Source organism: Serinus canaria, chromosome 2 (genome assembly GCF_022539315.1).
Source record: "Serinus canaria isolate serCan28SL12 chromosome 2, serCan2020, whole genome shotgun sequence".
NCBI lineage: Eukaryota > Metazoa > Chordata > Aves > Passeriformes > Fringillidae > Serinus > Serinus canaria.
The window spans coordinates 49496350-49521516 of NC_066315.1; the positions used below are offsets into that span (position 1 = coordinate 49496350).

At 37.4% G+C, this 25167-nt stretch overlaps 1 protein-coding gene across 4 annotated transcripts in view; it reads left to right on the plus strand.

Annotated features, from left to right (window-relative positions):
• The window catches only part of LOC103821128 (solute carrier family 12 member 7), a 71085-nt gene that overhangs the window by 39207 nt on the left and 6711 nt on the right, over nucleotides 1-25167 (plus strand). For 2 of the 4 annotated variants that reach the window (XM_018920747.3, XM_050971377.1), the window contains exons 13-21: nucleotides 1365-1483; nucleotides 2222-2320; nucleotides 4206-4325; nucleotides 6067-6171; nucleotides 8270-8438; nucleotides 11014-11209; nucleotides 15860-16029; nucleotides 16180-16311; nucleotides 18480-18587. In XM_018920747.3, coding sequence (XP_018776292.3) covers nucleotides 1365-1483; nucleotides 2222-2320; nucleotides 4206-4325; nucleotides 6067-6171; nucleotides 8270-8438; nucleotides 11014-11209; nucleotides 15860-16029; nucleotides 16180-16311; nucleotides 18480-18587 — 1218 coding nt within the window. Of the gene's footprint in view, nucleotides 1-1364; nucleotides 1484-2221; nucleotides 2321-4205; nucleotides 4326-6066; nucleotides 6172-8269; nucleotides 8439-11013; nucleotides 11210-15859; nucleotides 16030-16179; nucleotides 16312-18479; nucleotides 18588-24424; nucleotides 24545-25167 lie in introns of all 4 variants that reach the window. The other 2 variants (XM_030227002.2, XM_050971378.1) reach the window with 2 other exon arrangements.

The following is a 25167-nucleotide window of genomic DNA, read 5'->3' on the forward strand; positions in this document are numbered from 1 at the left end:
TCAAATATGAAGATTTTTTCCAAGATCTCTGTGCATGTTTTATGAAGAAATAAATCAGATTTTTCTCAAAGTAAGGGAGCTGGCAAACAGAAGATGATGAGAGAATTCTTGCTGGGCTGCTTCTGCAAAACCTAGACAACTACACTTGAGTTAAAAATAAGTAAATAAAACTCCAAAAGATTATACTGTCTGGAGAGCAAAGCTGTGGTCTGTATAGTGAAGTTTGGAGTTTGAAAGCTTACCTCAAGACTTGCAAGACTATCTGTAAGAGGAAATAAATACACTAAGTATGCTAGGGTGGAGGGACTGAGTAGTGGTGGAGTTTGACTTGTCAGTGGAAAGGGGCTGTAATGCAGTAAGTTGTAAGTTCTGGGTAGTATAGAGAAAAAGAAACAAAAAATATTTACTTTTGCCTGAAGCAAAAATTTGGTATAGAGAAGGTGACATTATGATTACACTGAGAGTTAGTCCTGAGAGTTAGACCTGAAAGGAATGAAGAATCAAAAGGAAAGATATGTGGTTCAGGAAGTGAAAGAAAGAGAACTGAAGAGAAGCAGGATATTTAGAGAAGGATTTGACACTTGAGGATGCACTTGCTGTTTTGGAGTGATATGGTTACTGCATGGACAAACAAGGAAATGCAAGGAGATTATTACAGAAGCCAGACTATGACATATTTAAAAAAAAACCCAAAATACTTGAAACATGAGTAGAAAAAAAGAGGATTTTAATATAATAGTAGGAAACTTTATGGAGGACAGGAAGCTAAAAGAAGAGGACAGCATGGAGAATGAATGAGGTCTTAATTTCTGTATTTGAATGGAGGAATATGGAGGAGAATAAATACCACCGGAACCTCAGGCATTTTGCTATCTGTCACCAGCATGGCTGTACAGAATTCTCCACAGAGGAAATTACCACATGCAAAATGATTTTGTACAGGATCACAGTCTTGTCTGATTTCTCTTTAAGGGTCAATATTATGTTGATAAGTACTGAATTGACGCCTAATTTCTATGTTACAAAAAGTACTGGCCTAAACTATATTAACTTTTTACTAGGCTTAAATCTCTTATGCATATGGTTTTTAATTTTCTTAAGAATATTTCAATAACAGCTTCCATAGGACTTCAATATTACGTAGTCATTGCTTACTTTAGTAAGCATATTTCATATTGGAAATGTGTGGTTTGCAATTTTAATTTTGGCTTTTCATAGGATAGATTGCATAATTTTCCTTTGTAACTAATAACTACTTTTAGTTTGAGTTAGACTAAATAAGTTAGTTCATTATTTGCACCATAGTTTATTACTGTATAATGAATAGCTTTCCATAATCTTACTGTGAACTTGAATTGAACTAGATATTTGGTCATGGAAAAGCAAATGGAGAACCAACTTGGGCTCTGCTTCTCACTGTTGGTATTTGTGAAATAGGAATTTTGATAGCCTCATTGGACAGTGTAGCACCGATTCTTTCAATGTAAGTATGAGTGTGATGTTTATGTTCTTAAGTTAAATAGTGTTTTCTTTTAAAATTAACTAGGTAATTATTTTTATTTTTAAATAATACATGTTCGACTTTGTTTTCTATCAAAACCAAAGTTTTCTATCTTTGTTTTCTATCTTTGTTTTCCTGTTTGATCCTGGAGATAATATGAAACAACAAAATGTTTTGGCTGAACTAATTTCTAGGCACAAAGAACTTTTTCCATGACAGAGGTCTGGAATGCAAATAAAAACATGTTCAAGTTTCAAAAAACTTGGATTTAAAAATAATAATTGCTGCTATTTTTGGTCAAGTGCATCTAACAGAGACAGACAAAAATCAGTCTTTTAGAGTATGAATGGAATTTCTTTTTTATTGATTTTGTCCAGAACATTATACCATCTGAGCTACTATAGAAAAAGAAAAAAATTAACTCTGTCCCAACCAAAAATGATACAACATGATTGTCAGTTAGTGTCCACATTTGTCTCCAAAATACATGTTTGAGGCTCTATATTATGATAACACGATATTTTGAGGCCTAATATTCTGTAAGCAACCTTAATGTGTGTTTCGTGTTCTCTTGGCCACTGTGAACATAGTATACAGAAAACTGTATACTAGTATACAGGAAACTGGACAACTTCTTCCCTTTTTTGGATTGTGTTTATATTTTAATCCACATCTGTCTAGTACGTTTCTCATTAGGAAATGCTCTTCCTTTCTTAACAGGTTTTTCCTTATGTGCTATATGTTTGTAAATCTGGCTTGTGCAGTTCAGACGCTTTTGCGAACTCCCAACTGGAGACCTCGTTTCAAGTATTACCACTGGTAGGGAATATTTCTTCATTCAGAAGAGTTAAAACTAACTATACAGCCCTGAATTGTTAATTTTATTGCAATAATAAAGCAAAATCTCCTTTCTGACTTAAATGAGTTATGATTCATGCACTCAATAAGAGCATCATTTGTTTTCATGTTTTTAGAATAGCGCCATAGTAATAACAGTGATCATGAAAATGTATGGCTAATATAGATGGTTTGGAGAAGCGTTACATTTTATTCTGCTTAGAAGCAAAGAGATCTTCTGTTGGAAAATGAGGATGAAAAACCATGAAATTTGCCTTGTATATATACTTAAGGAGAACTGGTAAAAGTGTTCAGGAAGGTTAGGATGATTTTTATTTTGGTTATGCAAAAAATACACAAACCTAAAACTTCTACAGAAAAAAGTCTCATTCAGTATACATCAGTTGGTTCATTGATGATGTGATGACTGGTTTTAAAATATGTTTTGGACACTGCATTTGATAACTGAAGTAAACCCTTTAAAAAGTGAGCAATAATACAGAAGGTGAAAGTGTGGTTTTTGGTTTAATCTTTTTTTAATGGGTTAAGAATTTAAACATGTCAAACCAAGATTGGGAAACTTCTTGATTCTTTTCTAACTGTATGTTTAAAGTACCTAACTTCATTAAAAAGAATTCTATTAAGAAATTTTACTGCTGAAATAACCTAAATACTAGAGCATTTAGTAGATAAGCTGGCATGATTCTAGGATGTAAGAGTTACTTATGGTTTTTTTTTTTAAAGAGTTGAGTGAAAACAAAGTGTTGCAGTTTTAGCTTTGATAAAACTTGTTGACTCTGCTCTGTAGTTACGTACTAGTTTGACACCTAACCCTCCAAATACATACATTTGGCAACAATTCATTTTTATATTTTTCTCAGAGACGTCAGTGAGGCAGCTGACTCACTGTGTGACTACCTCTAGCCAAAGCAGGTTTTGGATTGTTTAGCAGGAATTGGGATGGCATTTTCTTTTCTGAGTGAAAGTAGAGTCTTAGATTAATTCAGGCATGAAAGAGCAGCTGTTATTCTTTTATACAAACTACAAGACTGAAGTCCTCAGAACTTGTAGAAAGCATTCCTGTAGTTTAAAATTGAACTCAGTGCACTAAAGTACCAAACTAAAGGTACCAAACTAAAGTTAACTATATTGACACCCCGTCAATATAGTCAAAGCTAGCTCTAATTTGGAAATTGGGTGAAAACTAATTTGGGAGGTTGTATATGACTAAAAATATACACAAAACTGTCAATTTTGAGATGATTTACATCTAAATTTGATAAATGTGGGCAAACTAGGCATATAGACTGAAGTTTGGAAATGCTTTTGTAATTTTTTCAGTTTACATTCATCCTTCTTCATAACCTTTAGAAGATTGTTTTCTGTATTCTATTGACTTGTGTTATTGGCCAAGAGACAGACCACAACAGAAGTGAAGAATAGAATTGATGAGTCAAGTTGAATTTAAACTAATCAACTATTTTTGCTGGAAGTAACAAAATTGTTTTTTACTCTTTGAAATTTTTAGCTTAAATTCAAATCAACAGTGGCAGGTGATAATGTGTTTTGAAACTGAGCTTACTTGGAGGTACTGGTGTTTCAATACTGTATATACTACAAATGTAGTAAAACTATTGTTATATCTAATAACACTAACAATGTTTAGATGCATTATTTATGTCACACAAAGGTTCTTAATGCAATTTTTTCATATAAGCTAAAATTGAGACAATGTATTTTTTATTTTATAATAGCTAAAAAATGGCTTTTGAAGGTGAAAGGCCTTTCTGGAAGTTAAATAAGAAAGTAACTTTGTAGAATATTTGCATGCCTATTTAAAAAAATGGAAAAAAATGGTTTCTTTTAGGACTCTTTCATTCCTGGGGATGAGTTTATGTCTTGCCTTGATGTTCATTTGCTCTTGGTACTATGCTTTGATTGCCATGCTAATCGCAGGATGTATATACAAATACATAGAATATAGAGGGTAAGACCATATATCTTATTTATTCTATATTTAATATCTTTACCATTCAGCAAAAAGCTCTTTTGTATAAAATAGATACAATTGAAGTAATAAAGTTCAGAGTATTCTTTATTAAACAAGATAAGATCCAATCTCTGTTAAGGGTTATAAGTTTTCCGATTTGAATTTCTCTGGAAGATCTGTTACATACTTTTCATCAGCAAGAACTGACAGAAGTAAGGGCAAATAAGTCTGGGAAACTCTCGCTGGAGAAAAGATGATGGTGTAAACTTTTGGTACTTCAGGAACATTACCTTTCAATATCAAGCAGCATCTATTACAAAACTGTAAATTATTATTACCTTGTGCAGAAGCTCAGACTCGCATTTTTGTGTGTATGGGTTTGATTATTTTCTAGAATTAATCTTTAAATTGCAACATACTTTGCACTGTATGCATTTGTCAGGAGACAGTCATACCTGTAGGACATGCTGAGCAACTATGGGTCCTAAAGTGTTCATAAAAAGACTCTAAAAAAAATACCAGCAAAGATTCTAACTAAACAACATATAAAAACACTACAAGTAATTATGATCAGGAAAGGTGCATGCTGTCCCTTTCTAAGGATAGATACCCTGTGCTGAAAGAAAATTGTAATATCTTGGAGCAGGAAATTGAAGCTAGGCCACTGTTTTGATGAGTGATTAAGCACAGCTCTTAAGTGGATCAGCTGGTATAAAGTGTTCCACCCTGTGGATCCTCCATCTTTTAATATCTCCATTTCCAGATTAGATGCTTTCCTGGATTATAACATCTCCATTTACTGTCCTAGTGATAAGGAAATTAATTTACGGATTTTAGTCAGGAAGTCAGATCAGATTGTAACAGTTTAATATCTCCTGGATTATAACATCTCCATTTACTGCCTAGTGATAAGGAAATTAATTTCTGGATTTTAGTCAGGAAGTCAGATCAGATTGTAACAGTTCTGCATACATGTGTGTGTGTGTGTGTGTATGTTCATAAATAAAATTATGCATAATTCCAAATTTATATATAAGTTCTACAAATGTTGGTACATACCAGGACATTTATCTTGCTGAAGGAGATGCTTTACTAGAGGTAGCTTAGATCAGAGAAAATTCATGAGTGAAAATCAGAGGGAGGGAGGGAGGGTGAGCAAGGGAGAGGGACCCCTTGCCATTGTAGAATCCATTCTCCTTACCACTTTCAATCATCAATATTCTATACTGGAATTAAAAAGACTGGAAAATGTAGGGAGACTGAAAATAGTCAGGATAATGGTTAGAGCTTAAGGCTTCCTGGGAGAGAAGCTGTGAAGGAAAGAAAGTGGAGAAGGCTATAGTGGTGGTGTTGAGGGCAAGACAGGTTATACTAATCCATGTAAAGTTAAGTTTCACTTACTAATTTTGCTGCTTTAAAATAATTCCTTTTAAGTATCCTTCACTTATTCATTCTAGTGCTAAAAAGCAACATAAGTAGCTCTCACCATTACAAAAATGCTTCTGAAGTATGAATAAAATAGACCATAGTAAATATTTACAAATACAGAAAAAATTACCTTGAAGGGGTTTGGAATGCTTCACCTTGGTTACTCTTCAATTCTTTTTTAAGTCTACAAGACAAGGTTTTTTCATGCATTCTTGCAAAAAGAGTGGTCATTTTTTACATCCATGAGAAAAAGTACTTGATCTGTATAAATAAATGGGACCCTGTTAATTGAATCTCTTGTATCCTGAAGAGCGGAAAAAGAATGGGGTGATGGAATCCGAGGACTGTCTCTGAATGCAGCTCACTACGCTTTGCTTCGTGTTGAAGACGGTCCTCCTCACACCAAGAACTGGAGGTACAGTTCCTATGTTTCTCGCAGTCACTTAATTCTTGAAATATGGAAATATATTGGAATACTACTGGTAAAGCAGTGAAGTAAAGATAAAGTGAGATTCACCTTTAAAATAATGTTTTAACTTGGGCATGACAATAATGTCATTGCAATACTACTATTTTACTGAAACGGAATGTGACTTGTGGTCATCAGCTTTGTGGCAAACTAACTTGAAGTTAAATCCATATAGTGTTGACATGGTTTTCAAAAGCACAGAAGCATTGTAATGTTTGATTATTTACAGATTTTTCAGATTCAAAGAAACAGTTACCCTTGAATCTCACTGTGTCTATAGAAGAAACACTGCAGTTCCATAAGTGCAATTTTTTTTTGTTTGTGCATATGTTCCTACTGAAATACATTGTACAAATCTACAGAGGACCCTTTTTTGTTTAAATTCTTTTTTGTGGTATTCTCTTTATATAGCTTCATTCAATAGTAGCACTTTCTAAATTGCTTAGATGCCATTAAAACAAAATCTCACATTTTACTGTTAGATGTCCACTACTATTTTTGCAATATATATTTTTTTTAATTGTTACATTTAATTTTCCTCAAAGCCTACTTTAAAAGTTACTTAACATTTAAAAATGAAGGACGTTTGCACATTGTCACTCCTGATGTAATGTGATACTTTAATTACTAATTTACTTTAAATACTTTAACTAGTCACTGCTCAGTGATAGTATCATGGCGTGCATGCACATGCAGTGTTCTGTTGTCCTTCAGTATAATGGCATTACTTTACCATTTTTCCTGGGACTGATGAACTTGGCATCTCAGAGATACCAGTGTAATATAGCATTGACAATCCTGTTAAATATTTGACTGCTTCAGTTCCAAATGAGCTATCTTTCTGTTGTGTCAATATAATTTCTAGAACTGAATGATGTTGTTACACCTTAAACTATGCTAATTTTGAGGTAGGAAGTATGATCCAACTTGTCGTCAGTCTTTTGAACTTGTAGCAAATACAGGAAAAGTATAAAATGTTGATTTGGGAAAAGTAAGTAGACTGAATATTGATTAAAGGAAACAGAGTGCATCCTCATCTAGTATGCAGCTGAAACTTTGGGTACTCTTGGTATGCTTAAAGGGGTTGACTGTCCCTTTGTAAGGACCTATGCAGGTAGAGGGGTGGGTCATTTGAGAACATCATGAAAATCCAGAAGGATAACTGCAAGTTATCCTTCTATCCTGCTCTGAATATGCTTAGTACAGGCATATTCAGAGCAGTGATACAAGACTGCGAAGCTGCTTTGGTAGAAAAGGACCTGTATTTCCCGGTAGATAGCAATCTAGCAGTGTGTCTTGGCAATGGCATGCTGGACAGGAGGACAAGTAGTACATTGAGAAGTAAATATATTGGGAGATATTTATTTTTGTTTAGCACTTATTAGAATATATTTAGAATATTTCTTCCATATTTATGTACCATGATGTAGGAATGACAAACTCGAGTAGATACCACCGCAGATGATGGTTGAAGCACAGGGGCATCTTTCCTGTAGCGAAGGGCTGAGGGGCTATGCTTATTCAGCTTGGAGGAGACTGAAGAGGAACCTAGAAGTTATAACTAACTTATAAACATGCACAACCTAAAAGAAAGTTACTAAGAAAATGGAGTCAGATTTCTTGCAGCAGATTAGGACAGAAGAATAAGAGAACATGATAAAATAATTTACCACTGAAGAGGTCACCCAGAGGTTTGTTTCTAGAGGTTTTCCAAATCTAACTGAATGAAGCAGTAAGCAATGTTCAGCATTTAGTCATTTCAAGCAGCAGGTTGCACCAGATGACACTGGAAGAGTGATTTTATAATTTTCTAGGGGACACTGGTCTTTAAGGGAACTTTTCAAAATTACATTGTGATGGTTTATGTATTCTGTACCTGAACTGTTGTTTGTAATTGCAAATTATGGCTTACCTACTTAGGAATTGCCTGTTTTCCATTGAATTAAGGGATTAATCTGCATTTTATTAATTCTTCATTTTAATTTTCAAGTTCTTCCTAATGAATGTGTGTGTGCACTAAACTTCTTTTCCATTTGTTTGGCAGACCTCAACTTTTGGTTTTGTTAAACTTGGATAATGAGCAGTTAGTCAAACACCCGAGATTGCTTTCTTTTACCTCTCAGTTGAAGGCTGGTAAAGGACTGACTATTGTGGGTTCTGTGCTTCAGGGAATCTACTTAGATAAATGTACAGAAACTCAGAAAGCTGAAGAGGTATGTAAAAGAGAGCTTGCAAATACTTGTTATTTACATTAGAATTTAAATATTGAATCTGGATAGCTCATATATTTAATGAGAACAGACTGTTGTAAAATGTTGAATAAAACGTCTATTTTTGCTTTCAGCACAATCAATGATTATATAAAAAGAATGGATTGGTGTATGTAGCAAAATGTTTTATAAAATTTTCTAATAGGATGAGGCAACACTGATACTTCCTAGCCTTTTCTTTAATATTGAGAGTCCTGGGCTTACAATCAAATTACATTTAAAAAAAATTTTAACACCCCCCTCCAAAAAACCAAACCTCCCCCCTCACAAACCCCCCAAAACCAACAACAAAAAAACCACCAAAACTCAGCAAGCTTTAACAAATTACCTTATAAAGAAAACAGCATATATTTAACAAAAGAGTTAATGTTTAACTAACAAATGCAAATGTTTGGCATAATATCATCCTCATGAAGTGATTTTCTACATCCTTCTAGAAATACATATGAGAATTAGGATTAGGAGTACTCTTTGCCAGAAAACTGTGAACAGGATCCTTCTTGGGATCCTTTATTTTATTTTTCTATTTTTACCATATACCCAGAAAAAGTAGGATAGGTAGAAAAAAACAGTAAGTTGTTATATAATTTAAAATTATATCCAACTATACAAACAAAAGTAAATTTAGTTTTAATTCAATATCTTTAATAATAGTACTTGTATTTACTTGCCTATGCAAACTCTCCTCCTCCTATCTTTATAGAGTGGGAAAATATTTGGAGAAACTGTCACGTTTCCTGTACTTTTTTGAAATGTTCAAAAGCAGGTTTTGATTGTCATTATATCTTCCACATTGGTTAATTTCTGCAGTGTTGCTCAAAAGAATACCAGTTATACGTCTACTGTTTTGATCCAAGTAGCCTTCAAAGCTGTGTAAAAACCCCTGTGATTTTTTCAGACCTGGTATCTCTTAAATAGATGAGCATTTGAAATCTTGAAATGGACTAGCTAACATAGCTAACTGCCCATTTCCTCACAGTTTTCCTTTTTCTTCCTCTTGCTATTCAGGCTTATCCATAGTGGTTTTTAAAATAACAAAGTATAAAGATAGATGACCTATTTTATATCACATGAAAAGGTTCTAAGAGACCAATTAACTTGAAAACAAGTTGAAAAGTCGAACCATGCTATGTTGTGGAAGCAGTTGTTACTAAGCTGTTGCTATCAACATGTATGAGTAGAAAACAAGATGAAGAATACAAAATTAGGCCTATGAAATAAAACAGGAAAAAACCTTTAGACAGAAATTGTTTGCCCACAAGAATTTGAAATGTTATGCATAGACAGCCTAACTTAGCTGTTTTTCTGAGGGATGGAAAATGAATGAGTTTAAGGGAGGCCTAATCCATGGAAAGTCAGACCTGATATTAAGATTTAGGAAATGATTGCTTATAAAATGGCAATGAAGATGAATTGTAAAAGTTTTAGCATCTGGAGGCCTCATTGGTTCTCGAGAAATTAAACTAGAAAGTGTTTCTAGGACACCTGTAGAAAAGAAAGATTTTCTTCTGTCTGTCATTAAAAAACCCCCATCTATTTAAACTGATAAACCCTCACAGATATTATTTGTACAGACATACTTGTTATCTTTGCTAGCAAATTCTCTGAAGACTTTTTTCTCTGTTACATGGAGTTTCTGATGTGAAGCTACACTGAGACAGTGCCTGGCCCTCTGTGATTTAATCTGTTCCTGATGATTTTTGACAAATTTTGGTTTTTGTAAAATTCAAAATATTTATGTATTAGTTCTTCCTTCTGAAACATGTTGATCTCCCCCACAAGTCACTGATTATGATGGGGAGTTTTAAAGTTATTTAATCAGAAAATAATAATTGCCAAAGTTCATGTTCCCTGGTCAAGCTCGATACTGGTTTGAATGCTTCTTTTAAATTACCTGGTTATATGTCTTCATGTTTGTCAGTGTTTAAATGGAGGACAGCTATTCTGAAATTAAAGGAGTGTGGGATATTTAATCTGGTCAGTTTATCTTGTCATTATTTGGACAGTGCTTCCAATTTTCTCCTGCACATCTGTTTTTCCATGTTGGGAGCTGATAAACAATCAGCCTCTTAATGTCAAAGGTATTTAAGGAACTTTGGCAGCCTCTTCTTTTTAAGTACTTGGCATAACACTTGCAAACTCTTCCAATTCCAAAACAAATGACTGATCATTCCAACCATATGTTGCTTTGTCAGTCACTGGTTTTGACTTTACCTGAAGCAGGGTTACTTCATTTGTCTTTATCTACATGTTTTTACTCATGTCTTGTTCATTCCTCTTTGGAAGTAAAAGGCTGAATAATTAAAATAATGAAAAAACTGTGTGTCTTTTGGGATGGTAGCAATTTGGGCTGTAGTTTTCATAGAATCATGTTCACTCTTTTGGAATTAGTGATTTCTTCATGTTGGTTATACATTGTTGTTAAAGTTTTGCTATTATTTAATGTTGTTACTCCTTCTGGTGCTAATTATCAGTGTTGATGGTTTGTGTTTCCCTATGTGTAATTTTCCTGTTGCAGAATGTTAAGGCCTTAATGAGTGTGGAAAAGACTAAAGGATTTTGCCAGATTGTGGTATCTCCTAACTTCAGAGATGGAATATCCTATTTGATTCAGTCAGCTGGTCTAGGAGGGATGAAGCACAACACGGTCCTGATGGCATGGCCACAGTCGTGGAAGCAGGCAGAAAATCGTTTCTCATGGAAAAATTTTGTTGGTATGTGTTTATTGACTTTCTCATTTGCATTTGTAATTCAACTGTGTGACTAATGTATTTTCTGTGTGGAGGAAATGTGCTACTGAACTCTGGTGGACAATTGAATCTGTATCTGATTTAATCTGGAGTGGGTTCTCTCAGCCCTCTTCAACCAGGGGTTGCTTTTTCTTATAAGCAGGTTGGTTACTAAAATCAGTGTCATGGTTTAGGAATGTTGCTTGGCAATTTAGTGCTACCAGTGAGACTCTCCAAATCACACTGCTACTTGCTGCCCTTCTTCGTCTTCCCCCACCCCCCTTGGGCTGGGTTGGAGAGAAAAATTGGAGGCACAAAAGGTAAAGATTACAGATTGAGATAAGAACAATATACTGGAAACAGCAATGAGATAAGAAAATTAGCAGTAAGAGCAACAGAGTTAATAACAGAAAGTATACAAAGAGAGTGATTCTCATGCAAAAATGTTCACCTCGGAGCTTGACCCAACCATAGCCATGCCACTCCAACCACTCCCTCTGGCTCAGAACTGGTGCCACTGGCAATGACCTGAGGGCTGTTGCAAAACTTAACTTAATCCACCCCATATTTTATACCATTTATGTCATGCCCCTTCCAACTTATATATATATATGTGTGTGTATGTATGTATGTATGTATGTATGTACGTATGTACATATATGAATGTGTGTGTACATATATATATGTATATGTATATACAAACAAGTATCATTTCCACAATGAATATCAATTCCTCCAAGATGTCTCTTAAGTCCATTTAGTCCATGACTGCAGGTTTTAAGTGTTTTCCAGCATAGGAGGGCTGGTTGCAAGCTGCATCAGGAGCTCAAAACTGGTGCATCTGTGGTAGTCCATGCTCATTGTCCATGGTTAAGTCCACATCTCCATCACAAACCCATTGCTACGTTGCATCTCTTTTCCAGTGACCTTGGCCCACTGAGCCAGAAATAATTCAACCTATGTTGCCACCTGAGAGACTTCATTCTTGGCTGCCCAATGCACCTGTCCATTGTTGCAATGTACTTCAATAGCATGACTTTTGGGTATGTGTGCATCTACATGATGCATTTACAACCAACTTCTCTATCCAAGCAGCAATGTTTTGCCACAACTCAGCAGCCCAGGTGGCTTTACCTCTGTGCTGCCAAGAGGTCTTTTTTAGTAGTTTTAGCCATTTGCTACCATACATGAGTCAGTGTACAGCTAAAGCGTTGGCCATTTCTTTTGTTCAGTGATACTTAAAGCCAGCTGGATGCCATTCAGCTCTGCAACCTGATTTGATCCACCTTTTCCCTCAATAGCTTCTATGACTCACATAGGAGTCCATACAGCAGCCTTCCATTTTCCATGTATCCCTACAATATGACAGGAACTATCAGTAAAAACAGCATAACACTTTTCTTTTTCAGGTAGCTGATTATATGGTGGGGCCTCCTCAGCATATATCACCTTTTTCTCCTCTGATTTTAGTACAAAATTTTCACTTTTGGTCTGGTTTGTCATGACTTCCAAGATGCCTGTGTAATAAGGGTTTCCTGTTCAAGCTCACTGTGTGATCAGCATGACCCATTTACTCCACATAACATCAGTGGCATGATGCGTGGAAGAGATTTTCCCTTTGAACATTCAGCCCAGCACTGGCAGTCATAATGCCAGGAGGAGCTGTGCTTTGGTGCTAATCACTTCTGAAGATGCTTGAACCTCTTTATAATACGCAGTTATAATGCCAGTAGCCCTTTTTCAGTAGAAGTGTAACAGGCATCAGATCCCTTGTATGCTAGATTCCTGAACCCTAGGAATCATTGTTGAGTCTCTCCAGGTACTGGTTTTTTTGTTTTTTTTTTTGCCAGAAATTCCAGGAAGAACTAATCTTCCCAGCTGCAGCATAGAGCACATTTTTCACATTTTGTCCTGTCCTGACTTGCCAAGGGCTACTGCATGAACAGTCTTTTGTTTCATTTGTTCAAAAGCCTTTTGTTGTTCAGGACTGCACTTAAAAAATCATTCTTCTTCCAAGTCATATAATAGAGAGGACTTACGATTTGACTGTGCTCTGGAATATGCATCTTCCAAAAACCCACACTGCCTAGGAAAGCCTGTGCTTCCTTCCTGCTAGTTGGTGAGAATGTAGCTGCTGTTTTGTTGACCACATCCATGGCAATCTGATGATGTCCATGTTGCCATTTTATTCCTAAAATCTGAGTTTCCTGGGCAGGTCCCTTGATCTTACTTTGCTTTATGGCAAAACTGGCCTCCAAGATGATTTGGGTTATCTTCTCCCCTTTCTCAAAAAGGACTGCTGCGTTGCCCCACAAGATGATGTAATCAATGTATTCCATGTGTTCTGGAGCTTCACCCTTTTCCAGTGCAACCTTGCTTTCTTATAGCAGTGACTGTTCCATATTGGCAGAGTATGGGATATCTTCTTTCTAACTTGCTTGAGCTTTTCAAATCTCTCTGCAGTCTTGGACAGCCAAGCATAGGTCATTAGGGAGGGAAAAAGATGATCTTCATATTGTTGTAGTCAGATAGTTGCCTGAAGCATTGTTTGTTCTCCTTTCATTGACATCAGTCCCAATGAGTTGGCATACAATGATGGCACACGCTGTACAAATTTCTCCCATGCAGATTGTGTACAATGGACCTCATCTGGATCTACAGAGAACTGTTTGTTATTTGAATCCCTATAGATTACCTTCAGCACAGCTCTCATGTACTGCATACCTTTTTCCATGGTGTTCCATCTGCATGAATGTAGTACTAGGTCATCCTTGAGAAATACCTTCATGCTTGGCAGGACTTGGCTTCAGAGGCTGAGAGTTTCTGTTTTCTTCCCAATCCCCTTGCCAATGCTGACATCCCAGTTCAGGGATCTCTTCACTACCATCCAGTTTCATATTACAGGCAGCAATATCCCAGCATCAGAGCAGCTAAGTCAGTAGGGGCTCACCCAATTGGTGGCTGAAATTTTTTTTGCATATCTCACAGCTCACCTGGAGATAGGGATTGGGTGATTATCTCTGGCCCTGTCTATTCCTCGTGTTGTGAGATCTCTCCTTCCTTTTCATCCTTCACTAAGTGAACTGATTTTGTCTTTGATTTCTTTTTCTATATAGGGATGACTGCTACTGGGACAGGTTGTTCCTCTGGTTCAGCTGCAGTTTGAGCGGCCACACTGCCTGTCAATCTGCCTTCCTCCTCTTTCCCCTGAGACTGCTGTCTAGTATTGTGGAGTGTCCAATAAATAGTAGCCAAGGCCCAGCATGTTGCAAAACTTCACACCTCCCTGGATTCTGTTACTTTACCATGGTCCTGTAGTTGTTGAGGAGTAAAGTTCCAAACCACTGAAGCAGAATAATCCTTCAAAAGCTGGCCCATTTTCTCCTACTTGCCATGTTACTCATGATTATACACCCTTGGGACAGATCTCTGAGCAAACTCCTAAGAAAACTCCGTCACTCTAAATGTGGTGTAGACTGAGGAGACCTGGTAGACTTAGCACAAAGAATATGATTTCCTTAACATCTAAATGGAATTCAAAATTCTCTGAATATAACAGGCTGAAGGGGGTGTAAAAGGCCAGGAAAAGGGGATGAAAAGCTGGGGAAAATTATCCTCCCGCATTCCAGCCACAGAGTGTGTATGGTTGGTAAACATGCAAAGGTAGTACCTGAGGTAAGCGTAGGAGAGCAACAGTCAATATCTATTCCCAACTGATCGTCATTGTCTTTGTTGTTATCATGTCATACACTGACATCCCTCAATATATATCAGCAATGATATCCTGATTGCTGTTCCTACTCTGAAAAATATCATGGCAAGCATATACAGGAATATATACAGGATTAGGTACCACTCCCACTTGAACAGACCAAGCAACATTGCGACCAGTGGCTCCATATCTAAACCAAAAAAAAGCCTAGATCAAATTTATTTCCGACCTGCTCTGGGCAGTCTGTTGTTATCTCAACTCATTGTGCCTCACCTCAGACACCAAAACAACGTTGTTGTGGCTTAGGAGTCGTACTCCCTAATTGAGTGTTCCCACTGACACACTCCAAATCATACTGCTGCTCTCTCACTTTTCCCCTGAGTCTGGTTTGAAAAGAGAACTGGAGGCACAAAAGGTAATCATCACAGGTTGAGAACAATTTACTGGAAACAGCAACAATATTAATAGCAAAAAGTGTACAAAGGAGAGAATAATGCATATGCAAAAATGCTCACCATGAAGCTCCATCTGATCACAGCCGTGACACTCAACCTCTCCCTCTGTCTTGGAACTGGCGCCACCTAACCACTCCCTCCAGCTCAGAACCAGCACCATGCTTATTGGACCAGAAGGAACCCCTTCTCTTTGGAAGATACTCCCCCGCTTTCAGCAATGGCATTAAGTAGTGCAGAGTAACCTCTGGATCCTAGCCACAACCTTGCTCTTTGTTATTGCAACAATTAGCCTTGTCCCAGCTGCAACCAAGACACCCAGGATATTTCTCTACTGCCAAGACACCTGGAATATTTCTCTTTTGCCTCAGCAGAATCTGGGAGGGATTGATCTTTTGAATTTAGAACAAAAGCAAAATCTGTGTATGAAAGCTAGGAGTTCTTGATTAAATGTCTTGTTTTCCCTTACAGATACTGTACGAGAAACAACTTCAGCTCAACAAGCACTCTTGGTGGCTAAAAACATTGACTTATTTCCAACAAATCAAGAACGTTTTACTGAAGGAAATATAGATGTGTGGTGGATTGTTCATGATGGTGGTATGCTGATGTTACTGCCTTTTCTTCTACGACAGCACAAGGCAAGGACAACAGAAAATGGCTGGGATTTAATTTTGTAGCACTAAATTGTTCTAAGCATATCTAATTAAAAACTCCTTCACCTTGTTCAAATTATGCATAGTAATAGCAATCACAGTGTTACAAACTGTTATTATGTATCTTTTTGGTAGGTTTGGAGAAAATGTAAAATGCGTATCTTCACCGTTGCTCAAATGGATGATAATAGCATTCAAATGAAGAAGGATCTTCAGATGTTCTTATACCACCTTAGACTAAATGCTCAAGTGGAAGTTGTTGAAATGGTTTGTTATTATATATTTTTAAGGTGCAACTGGGACTAAACTTGGGAAAACAGATTTAGCTTTTTTCAAATAAAGAGCTATTAGCCCAAATATAGAAATTTAAAAATTGTAGTCCCACAAAAACCAAGAAGTTAAGCATCATTATCTTACCATGTTACAATGCTGCTGTATGTGCTGGTGAGTTTAATGGGTTTGTCAAGTAGAGTTTGAGATGTTTTATGTGTTAATTCTTACTTTATTTATGACTACTAGTCCATAGAGCTGGTTCATTCAGAAGGAAAAGCTTGAATTTTTAGCAAGCAGTGAAACTGAAGGCTGAATGTGCTTAATCTAATAAGCTAAGACATATGGTATGAGACAGGATGGACTTGTCTTTAAGAATACCTCTACTTTAAGAATACCTCTCTGGAATAAGGAATCCCTAGGCTCAAGTGAGAGTTGTTCTGGGTATCTCCAGCCTCAGACAGTACTGAAACCAGGACCTACAGTTTCACAAGTCAAGGTAGTGACAAAATGAATTTGGTAACTTTTTTCCTTTTTTAAATATGGGTCATAAACTGTTTAGGAGAAAGGACAAAAGCTATGTCTGTCTCGGCCCACTTTTTTTGGAAACTAAGGATGCAATTTCCAGCACTAAAAAGTGACTAGCATAATGTTCAACGTAAGACTCATGGGGGAAAAAAAAAAAATTCAACCAAAACTTTCACTCATTCTGAAGTGAGATGAAGATGAGTAAACTGGTTGAAAACTTCATTACCACTGGTTTCTAGAATCACCAGAACTTATTGAAAGGTTTATCATGCTAATTAATCATAAAACAATTTTAAGAATTGTTTTAATTACTTAGGGAAAAAATTACTTTTGAAAAAATTTGCTGTTCTTTGCTTAGAGTCCTAAAGATGAAAGTCTCAAATGCTGTGGCATGTACAGTTGAAATAACACAGAGTGCCATGAAATGGCTCAGCCTTGGTTGAATTTTGAGCAGAAGGCAGTATAGAAAGTTGTGCTTGTTTCAGCTGAGGTAGAATTAATTTTCTTCATGAAGGTTGGTATGGGGCTGTGTTTTGGATATGTGCTGAGCACAGGGTTGATAATATCGGGATGTTGTTGTTACTGTGAAGCAGGTCTTACACAGAACCAAGATCTTTTCTGTTTTTTGTACTGCCACACCAGCAAGGAAGTTGGGGGAGTTTGGGAGGAGATACAGTTGGGACAGGTATCCCAAACTGACCAAAGGGCTATTCCAGACCATATGACATGCTCAGTATACAAGTTGGGGAGAAGAGAGAAGAAGGGGGGAATGTTTGGAGTGATGCTGTTTGTCTTCTCAAGTAACCATTATGCATGATGGAAATCTGCCCATGGGAAGCAGTGAATTAATTCCTTTCTTTGCTTGCTTGAGTGCACAATTTTTCCTTTTCCTAATAAAGTGTCTTTATCTCAACCCATGCATTCTCTAGCTTCTATCCTGATTCTCTCCTAAATCCACTCGTGGGGCAGTTAGAGTCTGCATGGGCCTTGGTTGCTGGCTGGGGTTAAACCACTACAGAAATACAATTTATTCTTTTCTTCTGTGAGTAATATTTAATTCTGAGAATCTTCCAGAGGATAAGAGATATATTACAAGTCCGTGACAATACAGGTGACTGGTATAGATTTTTATATTGTATTTTCATTTTCAGCCAATATGCCTGAATTTCTTGCTATGGCAAGAAATGTCTTTGTTTATGAACATTTCTCACTGATGAAAGGATAAGGTGTTATTTGTGCCCAACACAGTTATGGTTTTTAAGGAAACAAGTGTCCACACATGCTCAGGTGGCAGCAATGCATACCCAGTTTAAATAAGTGCTTTCAACTTTCACTTCTGCAGCCTAGTTGGAACGGAATAGTTAGTGAAAAATCTGTTCCAAATACCTAAAATTTAGATTAAATGACAATAATATTGTTACAGTAAATTCATACAGTTCACTGTATGAAATTGCTGTTTGAAGATTAGGTTTTAAGAAGGAGGACAGAAGTGATTGATCAATTATATGCTTAGGATTACTCTAATGCCATGAATACATCCACCAAATGAATACAGGAATGAGAGATATATTATTTAAATGTTGTTCTTCAAAGTAGTACTTTTCTTCTGATGTTGCTAATGCAAATTTCTTTTGCAGTTTGAAAATGATATTTCTGCGTTCACATATGAGAAGACACTTATGATGGAACAGCGATCTCAGATGCTAAAACAGATGCAACTATCAAAGAATGAAAGAGAAAGAGAGGTAGGATTTTCGACTTGACAGGATGTTTTGTGAAAAATCTGAAAGTACGATCTTCTGGCTGTAGCTTCTAATCAGTTTCTAACTAGTCAAAAACTTTCATAACTGCATTGTGTTTCTCTACAACCAGTTTTACTTGCAGGGTTAAAGTTATGTGGGGAAAAAATAATTTTTTTATTTAAACAGATTTTAAGAGTTTTCCTCTTTTTGTTGAGTGCAAGTGTTGATTAGCAAAACATTTCAGCATCAGTGTAGAATACATTAAGAGCCTTTCCAAACTTGGCATCAGTAGCTAAGATTCATGATCATGCAATTGGACTGATTATCTTTGATTGTGATTTGGTCTTAGGATCATAGAATCATTTACATTGAAAAAGACCTTTACGTCAAGTCTGACCACTAACCTAATGCTGCCAAGTCCACCACTAAACCATGTCCCTAAGTGCCATGTCTACATGTTGTTTACTTCCAGGGACTCAACTTCAGCCACCTCCCTGGACAGCCCATTCAAATGCTTGATAACCCTATCCGTGAAGAAATTTTTCCTCATATCCAATCTAAACATCCTCTGGTACTACTTAAGGCCATTTCCTCTTGTTACTGAGGAAAAGAGACCAATCCCCACCTCACTACTACTGTCTTCCAGGTAGTTGAATAGAGTGAGAAAGTCCTTCCTGAGCCTCCTTTTCTCCATTCTAGAAAACCCTACCTCCTTCAGCCGCTCCTCATATTACTTACAAATACACCATATTACACAATATAATACAAATTTGTTCAAATCACTCTATCTTTTAGTTTCTACATTATTTTGCATGTTTTATGAATCAACTCCTTTTTTTTTTTGGAATCTAAATTAGCCCAACAAAGTATAATTTTCTAATATCAAGATGGAAATGCTGGTTTTGCTGCTCCCCTATCCTTACTATTTTGCATATTATAGCAACAAGCTTCTTTCAGCTGTATTTTTATGAATATTTGTAACTCACAAGTCCTTTCTTTTTAATTTGTGCTTCTACCCCCTCATCTATTCAGCTAACTCTTTCAGTATTATCAAGACTTGTATCAAGTGATGTAGAAGATAGTGAATGCTCTGGCTTTGCCATCACATAAATGATTTCCATCCCATAGCAAACAAGAGAACTCTACTGTGTTTAATTTCTTAATTGTATAATAGCTAGATTTGTTTTCTTATGGCTTTTCTTTTGTGGTGTTAATCATACTAGTCCAAGCAGTTTGGGGTTTTTGTGGTTTTTTCCTTTAATTTGTCCTCTCTATTCATTTTTCCATCTCACAGGATTTTTTAAAGATTCCTAAAGATGCCTGCTATTGTTACAGTTTATTGCTGTGGAACGTCTTTCTTATCCATATCATGGTAGTTCTTTCAATTTGAGCCTGCCTAACATCCTTCCAGTAAAAAACCCAAACTTTTCTGTGCAACTTATTCAGCCTTATTGTTTCTTTACTGAGCAGCAGTATTTTCCAGTGGAGTTTGAGTAAATTGTCTGTTGTAGATTTTGAAGGATTTAACTTTCACATGATTAGTAGAAGCTATTGCTCTGTATTCTATAGCACATAAATTGCAGAGGAGATGAAAGAATTTCTTCTCAGCTCTGAGCTGGTGGGAATCTGGACTATACTTCGGAGTATTGTTTGTTTGAAAGTTTTATTTCTTTCTATTCCCTCCATAGAATTTTCTTTCTTTATTACTCACTTTTATCTGAACTTTACCATCACCATTATAGCATCAGTTTCTTCGTTCTTATCAGGCAGGGTAAAATCTGAGACATTTAAAACACCACTGAATTTACTTCAGGGTCTGAAGTAAAACCCTTGGTAACTCCAGGAACCTCTAGTACTTACTGCCTTGTCCAAAAATAAGTGATATCCATCAAATGTTTCTGATTAGGCTATCTAAATATACCTTGTTCTTTTGTATTTTCTTAAGAAAATGTGGTTTATTGAAGTGACTGCCAGAACCCAGGCTAACTCTTAGAACTCCATTGCAACACTTGGAGTGGGGAACTGCCTTGGTATGGGGATTTTCCAGAGGCAGAACCTTTAGAGCCACTTGGTCTATGGTGCCACACACAAGACAGAGAGACCAGGCAGAGGAGAAAGGAGAAGGCTCTCCATCTTGAGGTTCCATAAGGAATGGTTTATTCCAGATGAAAAAAGCAGGACAAAAAGCCTGCAGCTCAGCTGCAAGTCAGGAGGTGGATACAAACAGCTAACCAATAGGGAATCATCAGGGGAGGAATGAGGGGATTACATCAAGTGTCTGGGGCCAATTGGGGTAGGAGGGTGGAAAGGATGGGTCACATCAGCCAATGGGGCTTCCAGGAGTCAGGGATTTCCAAAGGGGTGTTGCAGACAGGGATTGGCCCGAGGTTTAAGTGGCAGAGAAGATTTGGGAATCAAGGGCTGGGATGCCTTGACAGGCAGGGAAGGAGGTGGAACAAGGGGCGGGGAATGGCATGAGGGACAGCTTTGAGGGAGGGTAAAACCCAGAGATAAACCGACTTGGGGAGAACATGGGGATACAACAGAATGAACCACTTAACAAGGAATCAGTAAAATAAATTCAAACCGCAACAGTTTATTTATGTCTTCACTTCCTGTGGAGATTAGTGTATGCACTCAGAGTGCCTGGCTCATTCTTACTCTGATAATTTCTTTTTAATTAGCTGAGCCATTCTTTTCAATTTTTTGCTGACATCCAAAACATTTCTTTTAATAGTATCACTAGTTCAAATTAGCATGGCTTTTCATTTTAATATCTGTCTCCAGGCCTTCAAATATAAAAATATAACCTGGTATTCCAGTTTTGAATAGTGAGTATAGTTTGGTTTCCTGTTACCACCAAGATTAGTACTTTAACAGCACTTTTGTGCATGTATGCCTTCAAATGACGCTCAGGACTTCCCAAAGTGGAGACTTTGGTATTGTACAGTGTTTATTTGCTGTTTTAGTCATAAGCATGCTTTTACCCCTGAGCAATCACCCTAATCCTCCCTTCTCCTGTCACTTTTTAAAACAGAATTGATTTGATCTTGCCTCTGGGTTTTCTTGTAGAACTGGGGATCGAGCACTCACCAGATTTTAGTTTACTTTTTTTTGAAAACTTGGTCAATTTGCTTCTTTTGGGTATAAATATAATAACTGCCTGCAAAGCATAACATAGGCAACTTAGGTGTAACTGGTAAATATCTATTTATTTGACTTAGTCAGTAGTGCTGCAAAGGGGAAAGAAAATGTAGAACCTCATTACCACTGTTCCTTCCATTTCTGGTGGTTGTTGACTTCTTTCTCTGGTAAATCCTCACTAAGAACTCTTGGGCAAGGCAGTGATAATGGGACCTGTGAGAAGGTAATAATACTTTGCACCAACAAATTGTCTTGGGTTGTGCTGTTTAGTAAGATTCGCAGAAATTTGGGTGCATGCAAGTGAGCGATACATGAACAGATGACTCTTCAACTAATTAAAGTTGAAAAGAAGAGTATTTGTTGCAGCATGCTGGACACATGTGGAATCATTTCCAAATACATGTGCAAGGAGTTGCAGATTCTTACTCTCTATTTTGATCTGCTGGTCATGGTCCAAGCCTCTCCTATCTGTTTGATTATTCTTAAGGCAAGGTATTTCTATGGTCTCTGCTCTTTCACAATTGCTACATCTATCCTTGTCACTCCTAGCTTCTCTTTCCTAATGTATTTGTTACTTTTTAACTATGGTACTTGATTCCTGCCACCTATATAGCTAATTTAGCTTCTGAACTAATTTTAAAATCTTAACTAAAATATGCAATCTTCTATATCCCAAATATATTCCCAGCTAGCCCCTCAACTCATCTACTGTGTTCAATTATCCTAAATACATCAGCTGACCCATTGACTGATTACTGTTTCACTGTATGTGAATGATTAGATTTTTAGGGTTTTACAGTTGAAAAGTAGCTTTCTCACATGCTTTTATTTTTTTTAATGATTTTGATTGTAATTAAGTGAAAAATTTCACCTGAATACATATATTAAAGGATGTGACCCTCAAAAACAAGTGAATATTTGAGCTTCCCATAGAGACTGAAGGACTCAGTTGGCTTCCTGTTTTCACAAATGTCTATAAAAGGGACTTCATAACTATCTACTAAACATTTAAAAATGGTCCCTCCGTTATCCAGGAGGAGGCAATCAGAGAACTGCTGAGCCACTTGGATATTCATAATCCATGGGATCCATCCTAGGGTGATGAGGGAACTGGCAGATGAGCTTGCAAAGCTGCTCTGCATCGTTTACCAGCAGGCCTGGCTCACTGACGAGGTTCCAGATTACTGGAAGCTGGCCAATGTGACGCCCATTCATAAAAAGGGTGGGAAGGAGGATTTTGTTAATTATAGGCTGGTTGGCCTGACCTCAGTACCCGGTAAGGTTGTAGAACAGTTTATACTGAGTCTCACCACACAGAACTTACAGGATGGCCAGGGTATCAGACCCAGCCAGCATGGGTTTAGGAGGGGTAGGTCATGTTTGACCAACCTGATTTTCTTTTATGACCAAGTGACCTGCCTGGTGGATGCAGGAAAGGCTGTTCATGTTGTGTACCTGGATTTCAGCCAGGCCTTTGACACTGTCTCCCTCAGCATACTCCTGGCAAAGTTGACAGCCCATGGCTTGGACAGGAGCACTCTTTGCTGGGTTAAGCACTGGCTGGGTGGCCGGGCCCAGAGAGTGGTTGTGAACAGTGCTGCATCCAGCTGGTTGCCAGTCACGAGCAGTGTTCCTCAAGGGTCTGTGCTGGGGCCAGTTCTGTTCAATATCTTTATTGACGACATGGATGAGGGGATTGAGTCTTTCATTAGTAAATTTGTGGACGACACTAAGCTAGGTGCGTATGTTGATCTGTTGGAAGGTAGGAGGGCTCTGCAGAGAGACTTAGGAAGGTTGAATGGATGGACAGAGTCCAATACGATGAAGTTTATTAAATCCAAGTGCCAATTCCTGCATTTTGTCCCCTGCAATCTTGTAGGCTGGGGATGGTGTGGCTGGACAGTGCCCAGGTGGAAAGGGACCTGTGGTACTGGTCAACAGCCAGCCTAACATGAGCCAGCAGTGTGCCCGGTGGCCAAGAAGGCCAATGGCATCCTGGCCAGCATCCTGGCCAGGAATAGTGTGGCCAGCAGGAGCAGGGAGGTCATTTTTCCCCTATACTTGGCACTGGTGAGGCCACACCTTGAGTACTGTGGCCCCACTGTTCTGGGCCCCTCAGTTTAGGAAGGACATTGAGATGCTTGAGCGCATCCAGAGGAAGGCAGCTAGGTTGGGAGGGGGCTTGGAACTCAAGCCCCATGTGGAATGACTGAGGGAACTGGGGTTGTTTGGCCTGGAGAAAAGGAGACTCAGAGGTGACCTTATCACTTTCAACTTCCTGAAAAGTGGTTGTAGTCAGGTAGGGGTTGGTAACTTTCACCAGGCAGCAATTGACAGAACGAGAGGACACAGTCTCAAGCTGAATCAAGGGAAATAGAGATTGGATATTAGGAAAAAGTTTTTCATGGAAAGAGTGATAAATTTCTGGAATGGTTTGCCCAGGGAGGTGGTGGAGTCACCATCCCTGGATGTGTTTAAAAAAAGGCTGGATATGGCACTTGATGCCGTGGTTTTGTTGAGGTGTTAGGGCATGGTCAATTGATCTTGAAGGTCTCTTCCAACCTAGTCATTCTGTAAATTCGGTGAAAAAGGCCTTATGAGCTGATACCACATCTCATCTATTAAAATGAAGAATAATATGATATCTGCTTTTTTCTGTAGACTTTTTTTTGTCATTGGTAACATTTTTGTCCCAGATTCAGAGCATCTCAGATGAGTCTCGAGGCTCAGTTAGAAGAAAAAGCTCCTCTAGTCCATTGTCCATTGTCCGAGATGCTCAGGCACTGCTGACTAATGATTATCAAGAGGAAGAGATAGCTCGACATAGTGCTGACTATGACTAGACTATATTTTCCATTGCAACACTTTAAGTACCGCTATCGCAAACTGAACTACACATTAACTACAGTTTTTTCTAAATTAATTATGTTACCCTGTATTTTTTTGTCTTTAGATTATGCTTCTGTGACATGAACTATATTCTCTTTCTCACACTTATTTTCCATAAAATAAATAAATTTCTGAGACTGTCTGTTTTCTTAAGAGCCAGAAGCAGGGTGTTACATTAATAAACATATTTCATGCTTTCATTGATTTTCTTTATAGTTCTTCTTTTGAAGTACTGAAGATTCTTGGAGACTGTATTGATACACTAGATATTTTAGGGAGCGGAAGCCATTTTTATTTGCAAGCTATTATTAACCCATATATGTCATTACTGTATTATGTGGGGTGACATTGAAAGGAAATGGACTGGTATAATCAATGAGTTTAGTGTGCACTTGAAGTGTTGCTCATATGTAAAATGTGTAGCCTAGTTTGTAGAAATGGTGTATACCTTTGCATTTCCCTTTCATCATGGAGTGAGAAAGCAAGCTGTTGTGTTTCATTAATTGAATTTAGTATCAAAATAGCACTAACAAAAATGTGCTTTTGTTGT